Raw genomic sequence first — 13,753 nt, forward strand, 5'->3', positions numbered from 1 at the left:
TATCTTATAGAAAACAAACAATGGTGTAGGTTTCAGCTCCCTCTCTCCAGCAATAGGTTCACCCCAAAACATCTCCAACAATTTAATTGTCCTGTCAACCAAAACACCGCCAGTGTTCTCCAGACCTCAAGATGAACCTACCACTCATGCACCTTGTAGCCTTAAAGGGGGAGCATGGCCAGATTCTCTTTCACATGGTATAATACTCCCATTTATAAAGCACATGACTTACTAGGAGCATTACCACATGAGATTCACAAGCAATATATAGAAAATAGTGGTGGTGAAACTTAGTTTTAACTTTGGGTAGAAAACACAGATTGGGTGATAGTGAATCAGCAGCCCAATGGCAATGAAGTCAACCATTTTACACTATATTCCAAGATGAATTTCACACTTCCCTCCCTCCTCCAGCACATTGTGTGTGGAGTGAGCCATTGGGAAGTGATTCATTTTGGTAGAAAGAATACAGAGAGACAAAATAAAGGGTACAATTCTAAAGGAGTTCAGGAACAGAGGGACCTGGGTGTACATGTGCCTATGTCACTGAAGGTGGGACAGAGTAGTTAATGCATACTGTATCCTGTGTTTTTTAATTGGGCCATAGAGTACAAGAGCAAGGAGGTTATGTTAAAATTGTATAGAACACTGTTTTGGCCTCAGCTACAGTATTACGTCTAGTTCTGGGCACCGCACTTTAGGAGAGATCGAAGGCATTGGAGAGAGTGCAGAAAAGATTCACGAGAATTATTCCAGGGATGAGGAACTTCAGTTATGAAGATAGATTGGAAAAGTTAGAACTGTTTTCCTTGGAGAAGAGAAGATTTGACAGAGGTGTTCAAAACCATGAAGAGTTCTGGACAGAGTAGAAAGGGAGAAACTGTCCCCATGCATGAAAGAATCCAGAATGAGAGGGCACAGATTTAAAGTAATTATCAAAAGAAGCAAAAGTGACACGAGAGAAAATTCTTTCTCGCAATGAGTGGTTAAAGTCTGGAATGAACTGCCTGAGAGTGTGGTGGAGGCAGGTTCAATTGATGCATTCAAAAGGGAATTAGACTGTTTGAAAAGGAAGAATGTACAGGGTCATGGGGAGAAGACAGAGAATTGCCCTAGGTAAATTGCTCAATCCGAGAGCCAGTGCAGGTATGATGAGTCAAATGGTCTCCTTCTGCACTGTAACAATTCTGTGATTCTGTGGCCCAGTGCTAGGGTTCCAGTCCTGAGTCAGGATGTGCAGGGATTGACCCTTGCTCCAGTAGACAATGGAAATGAGGCCCTGAATCCAGAGTTGAAATCCAGGTGGGTATGGATGGTTTTTGTTCAATGTATGGGATGTATACATAAAACTCTCCCATATAAAATTACTTTCCCTACTGGCTGGGTTAAAGATAGTTAAAGTCATGGAATGGAGTGTTCACACCACAGCTGTCAGACTATTAATCACTTGTAAATCCTTCCATTATGTCATACAATCTTCCAATGGGCTGGGGTTGAGGCATGATCAACAATATAGTGATTTATTTTAATATGGAGCTGTGTGAAATTATGCACTGTTTCGATGGAGTATCTGGGGAGAAATTGTTTCCATTGGCAGGCAGGAGGATCAGTAACCAGAGAACACAGGGCGGAATTTTCCATTCTGAGACCAAGTCCCGTGCTGGGGGCGAGAATGGGGAGAGTTTCCTGCCACAGAGGCTGGTGGGAATTCGTGCTGTATTGTGCAATGCTGGCCTAATTAGTTATGCAGTTGGGGTTTCCTGATGTTTTGCCCAGCATGGTGGGCTGGATGGCTCATGCCCTGCCATCATTTTTTGGGCACCATGTTTAAAAGGCACCTGGATATCAACTGACTCACCGTTGAAGATAGAAGATCCAGCTCCTGGAAGCTTCTGAAGATAGAAGATGGACCTCCTGGAAGATCCCGAAGACAGTGATCCAGCTCCTGGCAACTGCTGCAGCTGGAAGATCTACCTGGTTGATGCTCCACCCACCTACTGCTTCACGTGGTGTTCTAGGGTCCACAGCTACTCGAGGCTCCTATCTTCCAGCCTCCACAGGCTGTCCCAGGCCTTCTTCAGTTGAGTCCCATCGTGTCCATACCACGTTGGTCCAGACGTATTCTGGACTGGCATAATATCCTGCTGCTGGCGTGGATGCCTGCACATTTAAGATAACTGGCTAAAATAGCAAAGATGAGGTGAAGGGAAATGGTTGTACACAGCAAGTTGTTGCGATCTGGAATGCGCTGCCTGAAAGGGCAGTGGAAGCAGAGTTAATAGGAACTTTCAAAAGGGAATTGGAGAAATACTTCAAAAGGAGAAATCTGCAGTGCTGTGTGGAAAGTTTAGGGGAGCGGAACTATTTGGTAGCTCAAAAACTCAGAACAGGCGTGATGGGCCATGTAAAAGGCCTCCTGTTTTGCTGCAAGATTCTATAATATTCTGAATGCACTGTAACAGAAGTGATTTCACTCCATGTCACTCCTCCCCATTTGTTCTTTGTTCCACCACCCACTCTCTACGCCCCAGCTCTGTATTTGATTAAAAACTGTTACATCTCTAACATCTTCCAGTTCTGATGAAAGGTCCTAGAATCAGAATCATAGAATGGTTACAGCACAGAGGGATGCCATTTGGCTTGTTGTATCTATACTGGCCCTCGCAAGGAGCAATTCACTTAGTGCCAGTCGCCTGCTTTTTCTCCATACCCCTGCACATTTCTCCTTTTCATATAATGATCCAATTATTTTTTGAAAGCCTCAACTGACCCTGCCTCCATTGCCCTCTCAGGCAGTGCATTCCAGATCCTAACCACTCGCTGCGTGAAATAGTTTTTCCTCATGTCGCCATTGCTTCTTTTGCCAATTATCTTAAATCTGTGACTGCTGGTTGTCAATCCTTCCACCAATAGGAACAGTTTCTCCCTATCATGCTACCTCTGATTTTCTGTCCACAGATGCTGCTTGACTTGATGAGTTTTTCCAGCATTTCTTGATTATATTTCCAATTTCCAGCAACTGTTGTGTTCTCACGGGAGTTACCTTCACCATTAATGTGAATGGACTTTTAAAGGATGATTGCAGTTCCACACAGCTACTCCCAATCCAGATCTGTGGTCACAGACTGCTGGCTGGGGAATCACTGGCCCATAGTGTCTGGTTTTCTGTCCAGTTAATTGAATGGACAGAAAACCATTTGCCATAGACCTGTGAATCCAAGTGAGTGGCAGCCAACCTGACCTTCAATAGAATTCAGACAATGGCAGGTCTGCTTAAATATAGTGTGCTCAATGATGCCAATAGGCTGAGTTTCATGCTGCATTATCCTCATTGCCAGGATGCACTGCTGCAACCTAGTGGCAGAGGTTGAATACTCCTTCATTACACAAGATGGCAGTCGATGCAGCAAACTAACAACAACTTATAATTATATCACACATTTAATTTAATATATAGTCCCAAAGTGCTTCACAGAAGCATTTTAGAACAAAGTATAACACTGAGTCACATAAAGAGATATTGGGTCAGATGACCAAAAGTTGGTCAAAGAGTACCTTAAAGAAGGAAAGTGAAGTAGAGAGGAGGAGAGGTGTAGTGAGGGCATTCCAGACCTTGGGGCCTAGGCAAATGAAAGCAAGGCCACCAATGGTGCAATGATTAAAATTGGGGAAGCACAAGAGGCCAGAATTAGAGGGGCACAGATGTCTTGGAGGGCTGTGGGCCTAGGGGAGTTAGAGAACTAGGAAGGAGTAAGGCCATGGAGGGAAACAAGGATGAGAATTTTAAAATCAAGACATTGTTTGACCAGGGGCCAAGGTAGGTCAGTAAATACAGGGGTGATAGGGCAACATGAATTACTGCAAGCTAAGACATGGGCAGCAGAATTTTGGATGACCTCAAGCAGAATGTGGGAGACCAGCCAGGAATGCATTGGAATAGTCAAGTCTAGAAGTCATGAACAAGGGTTTCAGCAGCAGATGAGCTGAGAAGGGGTGAAGTTGGGCGACATTACAGAGGTGGAAACAGGCAGTCTAAGTGATGGCACAAATATGAAGTTGGAAACTGATCTCTGGATCAAATGTGATACCAAGGTTATCAACAGACTGGTTTAATCTCAGGTTGCTGCCAGGGAGAGAGTTGAGAGTCGATAGCTAGGGGAATGGTGTTTGGAGTGGGGACTGAAAACAATGGCTCCAGTCTTATCAGTATTTAATTGGAGGAAATTTCTGCTCATCCAGGACTGGATGTCAGATAAGCAGTCTGATAATTAAGCAACAGTGGAAGAGTTGAGAGAGGTGGTGTTGAGGTAGAGCTGGGTGTCATTAACGCACATGCAAAAACTAACACTGTGCTTTTGGATGATATTGCTGATAGGCAGTATGTAGAAATAAGACTGGGGCCAAGGATAGATCCTTGGGGGACACCAGAGGTAATAGTGTGGGAGCAGGAAGAGAAGTCATTGCAAGTCGGCCTCTGGCTGCGCTTATATAGATAAGAGTGGAACCATGTGAGAGCAGTCCAACCCAGCTGAACAACAGTGGAGAGGCATTGGAGGAGGATGGTGTCGCCAACTGTGCCAAAGGCCACAGACAGGTTGAGAAGGATGAGGAGAGAAAGTTTACCATTGTCACAGTCATATTGGATGTCAATTGTGACTTTGATAAAGGCTGTTTCAATATTGTGGCAGGGGCAGAAACCTGATTGTTTCAAGTTGGCACCAAGTTACAAGGCAGCATTTTAGTCTTACTCTTGTAGAGGATGAACAGACTGGTTGGCCAGTCACCTTGTTTCTGTATTGTGATTGTCATGGGATTCTGTGAAATACATAAGAACATCAGGAAGTGGAGCTCGTGTAGGCCATTCAGCCCAATGAGCCTGTTCTGTCATTTAATATGATCGTGGATGGGCTTCTACCTCAAATCCACCTTCTTGCACTATCTCCCAATCCATCAATTCTCTTAGTATCAAAGTCTATTAATTTCAAATACTCAATGACTGAGCATTCACAGCCTTCTGGGATACAGAATTCCAAAGAATCATAACACTTGGTGAGGAAATTTCTTCTCATGTCAGTTCTAAATGGCCAAGATCCATTAGTTCTAGGCTCTCTGGCCAGGGAACCATCTATCTTGTCAAGCCCCTGAACAGCTTCAAATGTTTCACTGAGATTACCTCTCATTCTTCTAACCTGTAGAAAATATAGACCTATTGTTTACTCAGTGTCTTCTCATAGGACAATCCCATTAGCTCAGGAATCAGCCCAGTTTGGGGGAGGTGGTAGTGTAGTGGTAATGTCACTGGACTTGTAATCTAGAGGTCCAGGCTAATTCTCTGGTGAAGTGGGTTCAAATCCCACCATGGCAGCTGGTGGAATTTAAATTCAATTAATAAAATGCGAAATATAGAGCTAGTCTCAGTAATGGTGACCATGAAACCATTGATGATTGTCATAAAAGTCCATCTGGTTCACCAGGAAATTTGCCACCTTTACCTGATCTGGCCTACATGTGACTCCAGACCCACAACAATGTGATTGACTCTTAACTGCCCTCTGAAATGGCCTAGCCACTCAGTTCAAGGGCAACTAGGGATAGCCATCAATATAACATAGTCACCAAGAAATCTAATAGGAAATTCAGGAGAAACTTCTTTACTCAAAGAGTGGTGAGAATGTGGAACTCACTACCACAGGGAGTGGTTGAAGTGAATAATATACATGCATTTATGAAGAAGCCAGACAAGCCTCTGAGGGAGAAGGGAATAGAGGGTTACAATGGTAAATTTAGATAAGGAAAGATGGGAGGAGGCTTTGGTCGACCATAAACACCAGCATGGACAGGTTGGGCCGAATGGCCTGACTCTGTGCTGCAAAGCCTATTTAATCCTATGTAAAACAAATACTGGCCTTTCATCCATTTCAGGGTTGAGAAACACTGCCTTCCTACTGGGTCTGTTCCCAGTTTGCTCATATCCAAGTTCTTGTTAATGTTAAAACACAGAGCAAAATATTCCTCAGGGTGAGGGCTGACTGTGCTGGAGATAGCAACAAGCAGTTCTTCACGACCAGTCAGGATACAGAAAAAACTAATTCCCCATTACACCCTACTCCCGACATGCATCCCTCCTTCCACCAGCTCATTGGTACGTGGGCTACCTGATGTACTCATCAGTTGATCCCAGCAAGCAATGCCAGAATTGGCCTCAATATTCCTCGGTTAGGAAGGGGAGAAATCAGCCAGGGTTCTTGCTGGTGATTATTGGGCATATAGCAGGAGCACAGGCATGGAAGTTAACTATGCAGTCCAGCCTGATCCTGACCAATGTCCATTGTACCCAAATAGGCTACTGACTGACTCTTATTGTTACAACTAAAGGCTGGCCACATGGGTTACGTACTGGAGCGCTGGTGAGCTCTGTTAGTTGTGAGTTCCACACTAGGTGGTAATCTCAGCCAATGAGCCACATGGGTCCGGGTGTATGTCGGTCAAACAGTACTTGGATCCAAATTTGCAGATCAATGTCACTGCTCCTGGTAGTTACTCTGTTAAAGGTGTGATGTCAGAGGACAGGGAAGAGTTACCTGATATCAGGATATTTGGCCACAAGGCAGGAAACTTCCAGGCTGAGGAGGGAGGTGTCCCTCAGTTTGATGAGCTCCGACACAGAGAAAATCACATTGGTTAGGCGATCAGGTTCTTCCAATCCCTGCAGGAAGGAAAAAGACAAAGTTCACGGGACCAGGTACAGTGTGAGGTCAAGCTTCCTCCCCATGTAAAGTCCTCTGCTGTAACCAGAGGAAGATTGAACCCTTTGGGAGTGAAATTTAAGATTTCAGTTTAGATATATATGTGTGTGTGTGTTTGTGTGTGCATGCCTGTGCGCATGCCTATATGCATGCATTTGTGTGCATGGCTGTGTATGTGCCCATTTATGTGCTCATGCATGTGTTTATCTGTGTATATTTGTGTATCAGTCTACGCATGGGTGTACGTGTGTGTGTGTGTGTGTGTGTGTGTTTGTGCCCATTTTCATGTGTGTGTTTGTGCCCATTTTCATGTGTGTATTTGTGACTGTTTGCATGTGTTTGTGTGTCTGAATGTCTCTGCATATACAGGATGTTTGTGCATTTGTGTACTATACGTGTATCTGTGTGTGCCTCCATGTGTCTATGTGTATGCATATGTCTGTGCGTGTATGTCTGTGTGCTTGTATGTGTGTGTCTGGCTGTGTATTTGTATGTACTTCCATGTGTGTCTGTGTATATGTTTGTGTGTTATGAGGCTATTGATTTGCCTTTACATCACTTTTGTTTCTAACAAAGGCAAAACTAATGGGTTTCAGTCAAAAAATCTGTCTGTTCCCCTCAATGATGCTGATAATGTTAGTGAAGGATGAATTTCGGGATCAAGGATATTGTGCTGTACAGACGAAACATTTGATAATGTGCTGGGTGGGGAAATAGAGCTTAAAGAAGTATTAAAATTGAATGATATAAACTTTTAAAACACAAGCTTTTCATCACAGCAGGGGGCAGTGTAAGGCCAGGGGATTGCTTGGAGGGGAAAGGCCGTGATTGGAACTAACAAAATAGTGTGAAAAAAAAGGAACCTCTTGGTTATTTGACAATCAGTTCAAACAACTGGCTGTGGTCACAGCTTAAACATCAGATTGCTGATTGCAGAAAAAAACATGTTATAAATGTCTTCGCTTAGAGCAGAGAGGCCATGGCTACCTTTGAGCGCTGGTGGGGTGAACAGGCTTGATGAAGCCACCTTCACAGCACCTCACAAATGTTCCCTCCAAGCTATTGGGGTGCATGGCTGCTCAGGAAACAAGCAGGCTCATCACCAGCTGTGGTCCCTTTAAGATTAACGCAGGTGTGGCTGTGTAACGCATTGCAACAAACAGGCCGTGTACAGCCAAGGAAAAGTAGAGGGAACGTTGGTCTTCACTAGGGTTGCCAACTGTGATTAAATGTATTCCTGGAGGTTTCATCACATGACTTGCCCCCATGCTCCAGCCATTAGTTGGCCAATACATCCATCCTTGTGACGTCCTGCCTTCCTAAGCCAATTGGAAAGCAGAAAGACTCATTGCCCAACTGGATGTTGCTTGACTGTCAGCCAAGAGCCTTTTTTCCTTCCATTTTCAATAGGTTTATATCTGGTAAAGAGAAACGTTCAAAGAAAATGAAAGAAAAAAAATTATTTTTAAATGTTGCTATGACTTGCTCCAGCAACATCCTGGAGATTGATCTTCAATTGCTGGAGACTCCAGGCCAATCCTGGAGGGTTGGTAACCCAAGTCCTCACTGATATCCATCCTCATTGAGTTTTGGACTTAGGGCTAACGAGCTGCTATTGTGTATGGATGGTTAGGATGTTTAAGGTGAATGTTTTCTCAGTGATAAATGAAATGAATTATGCTTTATTAATGCTTGAGCTCACTCACTAGATTACAGAAGAGTTCCTGCAGTCTCTCTGCATCATGCGACATTCTGTCCGACAGCCTCTCTCGCTCTGTGGGGTTTTTGCAGACAATTTTCTTCAGCATCAGTGTGCGGACATACTCAATGATTACCAGACGGAGGCCTTCAAACAGCATGAACTGTGGAGTCAGCACATCATAGAGACATTACACCTTGTGCCCAGGTACCTTCTCTGATCACAAACACTCTGAGAGGATTATTCTGCCTATTCGCCATTTATTTGCCACTTATGTAATGTTGCCTCTACCCTCCTTCTTGTACCTCCCGCACTTTCAGAAAATCCTTTTATGTAAGATGAATAAATGGCTCAGTGGATAAACACAGCCACTGGTATTCAATTCTCAGCTTGTGCTGAGCTGGCTTCTTTTAGTGGGGATGCTGCATTTGATGTCAGCGTACCTAGCCTACAGGTGAATGAATAACATAGAGGCATTAAAAAAAATAGCCTGGGCTTCTGCCACATCAAGCAATCACAGGAATGTGTGTGTGGTTGGATTTGCAAGTGTCTATATTTACATGTGAGTGTATGTATGTCTTTCTGTGCACATGACAGTTTATGCATATGCTTGCAGGTGTACGCATGTGAGGGTGGGTGCCGGCATGTGCTTTCAAGTTTATGTTTAGGAGTATGTGCATATGTCGGTGTGTTGGATTATTCTTGGCCAGGGCAAGATGACCAACTGCTGGCCAAAAACTTATGGGACACTTTGGCATGGGACGAATATGAAAGAGCGGGGTGAGGGGTGGTGGAGAGGTGGGGGTTCTGCCAGAGTTGTAAGAGGTGAGGGGGATTCTTCCAACCAGAGTTCTTCAAGTGGCTAGAGTGGAGCTTAGAGACCGTAGCACAATGCACACACATACTGCACGTGCAGGGAGCTCAAAGCTCACATTCATGGCACAATCAGCGTCCCAGATGCCGATGGCCTGGGACCTGGTACAACTGCCCCAAATATGGACCAACTGATCCCATAAAATCCAGGACAGTTGGTCAACCTAAGCCTGGGTGTAGGAAGTACAGTAGTGCCTTGAGATCACTTCATTCACAATCTTGTTGAGTACAAGTCAGGAAACATTTCCCCTTCCCATTTACCTTTACAGTTTTGGACTTGCTAAATTTTCTTAGCCAAATAGATAGAAAAGGAATTAGGGGTAATCTTTTAACTGTTTGTACTTTTCACGAGGCACTGATGAAGATACTTTCCCTTTAAGCCTTGCTATGTTGCTTTAAGAAACATGAAAGAAAAAGGGGGCAAATTAAATGGTGATGTAATAATACATTACTGCCATTGGGAGCTAATGCTGGACTGGTGATGGCATGTTACAATTCACTCATGGAGTCCAGGTTGCTGTGACAATCTACACTTTTACAAGCATATAGTAGGCTGGAGCTATAGATAGTGAAGGTAGAGACTCCAACTTTCTTTCCATCACGTGGCTAACCAGGAATCTCTCCCACTCTTATTGTCTACCAATGACGTGTGTTGGAAGGATTTGCAGTTGATACTCAACTTGTTTGGCTGCGTTATGAACACATCTTTCTTGGCCATCAAGTCCTGGGGTGGGACTCGAACCCAGAGCTTCAGCTCAGAAACAGGGATGCTACCCACTATGTTACAAAAGGTAGAACCATAAGCCATTGGCCTGCATAGTTGAATGGTATCTTTGTCGTGGGCCCCTATCCTAATCTCCTAAAAAGGGGCCTGGTATTTTATAGTTTAGTTAAATTGGAGATAGAAGGAGGCAGAAGGGCAGTAAGTGAAATAAGGAGCTTGTCTCTCACCTGAAAGACAGGCTCCCTGATGCGGGTGAAATAGCTGCAATATGTGTCCATGACAGTACAGATGGTATCGATAAAATCAGAGCGACCAAGCCAGGACCCAGACAGCAGCTGGAGGAAATGAGGCTACAGAGAAGATTCGTAGTGAGTTTAATATTTAATATTGTACAAGGTTTCATTAAGATGGTTGCAGATGCTCAATGGGTTGCAAGATCTAAAAATTAGAATTGGAACACTTTCCCATTTTCTGTAAGCACTGACAGGAGCAAACTCTCCCAGAACAGGTACAGCACGGGGTCAGATACAGAGTAAAGCTCCCTCTACACCATCCCCATCAAACACTCCCCGGTCAGGTACAGCACGGGGTTAGATACAGAGTAAAGCTCCCTCTACACTGTCCCCATCAAACACTCCCAGGCCAGGTATAGCAGGAGTTTAGATACAGAGTAAAGCTCCCACTACACTGTCCCCATCAGACATTCCCAGGGCAGGTACAGCAGGAGTTTAGTTACAGAGTAAAGCTCCCTCTACACTGTCGCCATCAGACATTCCCAGGACAGGTAGAGTTCGGGTTAGATACAGAATAAAGCTCCCTATACTCTGTCACCATCAAACACTTCCAGGACAGGTACAGCATGGGTTAGATACAGAGTAAAGCTGCCTGCACACTGTCCCATCAAACACAGACAGGTCAGGTACAGCATGAGGTTTGATACAAAGTAAATCTCCCTCCACACTGTCCCCATCGAACACTCCCAGGGCAGCTACAGCATGGGGTTAGATGCAGAGTGAAGCTCTGTCTACTTTGACCCTAACAAACACACCCAGGACAGGTATAGCATGGGGTTAGATAGCGATTAAAGCACCTTTTGCACTCTCTCCATGAAAAACTCCCAGGACCGGTACAGCATGGGTTTAGATACAGGGTAAAGCTCCCTCTACACTGTCCCCGTCAAACGCTCCCAGGGCAAATGAGCACGGGGTTAGATGCAGAGTAAAGCTCCCACTACACTGTCCCTATCAAAGTCTCCCAGGGCAGGTACAGCACGGGGCTAGATATAGAGTAAAGCTCCCTCTATACTGTCCCCATCAAACACACCCAGGACAGGTACAGCATGGGGTTAGAAACAGATCGAAGCTTCCTTTACATTGTCGCATCAAACACTCCCAGGGCAGTTACAGCACGGGGTTAGATACAGAGTAAAGCCCTCTCTACACTGTCCTCATCAAATACAGCCAGGACAGGTAGAGCATGGGATTAGATAAAGAGTATAGCTCACTCTACACTCTCTCCATCAAACAGTACCAGGACAAGTACAGCATGTGGTTAGATACAGAGTAATGCTCCCTCATTACTGTACCCATCAAACACATCCAGAGCAGGTACAGCACAGGGTTTGATACCAAGTTAAGCTCCCTCTACACTGACCCATGAAACACTCCCAGGGCAGGTACAGCATGCGGTTAGATACAGAGTAATGCTCCCTCTATACTGTACCCATCAAACACACCCAGAGCAGGTACAGATATAGAGTAAAGCTCCCTCTACACTGTCTCCATCAAACTTGTCCCAGGACAAGTAAAGCACGGGTTTAGATGTAGAGTGAAGCTCCCTCTATACTGTCCCCATCAAACATACCCATGACAGGTACAGCATGGAGTTAGATACAGGGTAAAGCTTCCTCTACACTGACCCATCAAACACGCCCAGGACAGGTACAGCACGGGGTTAGATGCAGAGTAAAGTACCCACCAGGTTGCACTAACAATGTACCTTAACACCAATCTCAGGAGAGCATTTCGTCCATCCTTGGTACATTAGTTCCTACAGCATCAATTATTTCGGCCTCAACGAGAATCAGTTTTGTGCCATTGATGGAATGTTTTCCCATCAGGCACTCGACTGAGTTGGCCATGAATGCATCTCCTGACAGACCCAGACAGTGGTTAGACAATGGGAGATGTTTGTCATGAATGGTCAGAGTGGAAGAACCAATGGTGTGATAAAACAGCCTTCCCCACAGTCTCCAGGGTTGGATACTAACTCAACAATCGGACAGCAACTTCATTCTGATGTTTTTTAAGCATCATACTCACAAGGGTTTGAGATGAGGGTCATTATCATGCTTCTTTAAAAATGATTGACAATTTTTAAAAATTTATTCTCATGATAAGGGTTTCACTAGCAAAGTGGGCATTTATTGCCCAAACCTAGTTGTCAAGTTTGATACAAGTGAAAGGCTCACCAGGCCCTTCAGTTAAGATTGGTGTGGGACTGGGGCCACGCATTGGGTAAGAATGGCAAGTTTCCTTCCCTAAAGGATATCAGTAAACCAGCTGTTTTTTACATCAAACTGGCTTGGTCACTTTTAGTGCTGTCAACTTTCAAACTGAATTCAAGTTCTCAAATTACTATGGTGGGATTTGAACACAGTTCTCTGGATTAGTAATCCAGGCCTCCAGATTATTAATCCTGCGATTAATAGTATAATAGCCTTATAGTACTGTACCCAGTAATTAGACACTGGCCTTTCAGCTCTAGGGAGCACACCAATCCTCCCCACTATCTGTATGGTCCAGTACCTGTAATTCTGTAAGCATCTCATCTATTAGCAGTCTGCAGCCTTTCTTCATAGCTCGGTCCACTGCTATGTCAATGGAGTGAGGCAATTTGCTGCAGCAGTCACCATGGGAACCCTGGCCGCACTGTTGCTGCAGCCATTGGACAGATCTCCTAAAACACAAAGGGGATGGTGTCACTTAATGTTGCAGCACCTGTCCAAGTAGAAAGAGACTGTCCCTATTCCTCCTGACATAGAGCAACAGTTCCTGTTCTGCTCAAGTTTCTGACTTTCATGTGTGAACATTAACAGAGTCAGTTAGTCATTCAGCCAACATGCTGGTTCTTCACTTGATGATGTGTAATCTAAGCAAATCAATTGGTGTTTGCAGCACTAAATGGGCGGGGTTTCTCCTTCCCCTAATATCCTCATACCCTGGCTGGGAAATCTAGAACACAAGGTCACAGTCCCAGGATAAAGGGTTGGCCATTTTAGATTCAGATGAGGAGAAATTTCTTCACTCAGAGACCATAAGACCATGAGACATAGGAGCAGAAGGAGGCCATTCAGCCCATCGAGTCTGCTCCACCATTCAATGAGATTATGGCTGATCTGATAATCCTCAACTCCACTTTCCTGTCTTTTCCCCATAACCCTTGATTCCCTTACTGATTAAAAATCTATCTAAGCCATGAATATACTTAATGAACCAACCTCTACAGCCCTCTGCGGTAAAGAATTCCACAGATTGACCACCCTCTGAGAGAAGAAATTCTGCCTCATCTCTGTCTTATATGGATGCCCCCTTACTTTGAGATTATGCCCTTTGGTTCTAGACTCTCCCACAAGGGGAAACATACTCTCAGCATCTGCCCGTCAAACCCTCTAAGGATCTTATATGTTCCAATAAGGTCATCTCTCATTCT

The 13,753-nt window shown here is 44.5% G+C and overlaps 1 protein-coding gene across 1 annotated transcript in view; it reads right to left on the reverse strand.

Annotated features, from left to right (window-relative positions):
* Window positions 1-13,753, reverse strand: part of exoc3l1 (exocyst complex component 3-like 1) — a 295,672-nt gene that overhangs the window by 3,387 nt on the left and 278,532 nt on the right. Inside the window, exons 9-12 of the mRNA XM_041192273.1 lie at window positions 12,850-13,000; window positions 10,270-10,392; window positions 8,453-8,608; window positions 6,582-6,706 (exon numbers count right to left, since the gene is read on the reverse strand). Coding sequence (XP_041048207.1) covers window positions 6,582-6,706; window positions 8,453-8,608; window positions 10,270-10,392; window positions 12,850-13,000 — 555 coding nt within the window. The remainder of the gene's footprint in view (window positions 1-6,581; window positions 6,707-8,452; window positions 8,609-10,269; window positions 10,393-12,849; window positions 13,001-13,753) is intronic.

The sequence above is a fragment of the Carcharodon carcharias genome, chromosome 7 (genome assembly GCF_017639515.1).
Source record: "Carcharodon carcharias isolate sCarCar2 chromosome 7, sCarCar2.pri, whole genome shotgun sequence".
NCBI lineage: Eukaryota > Metazoa > Chordata > Chondrichthyes > Lamniformes > Lamnidae > Carcharodon > Carcharodon carcharias.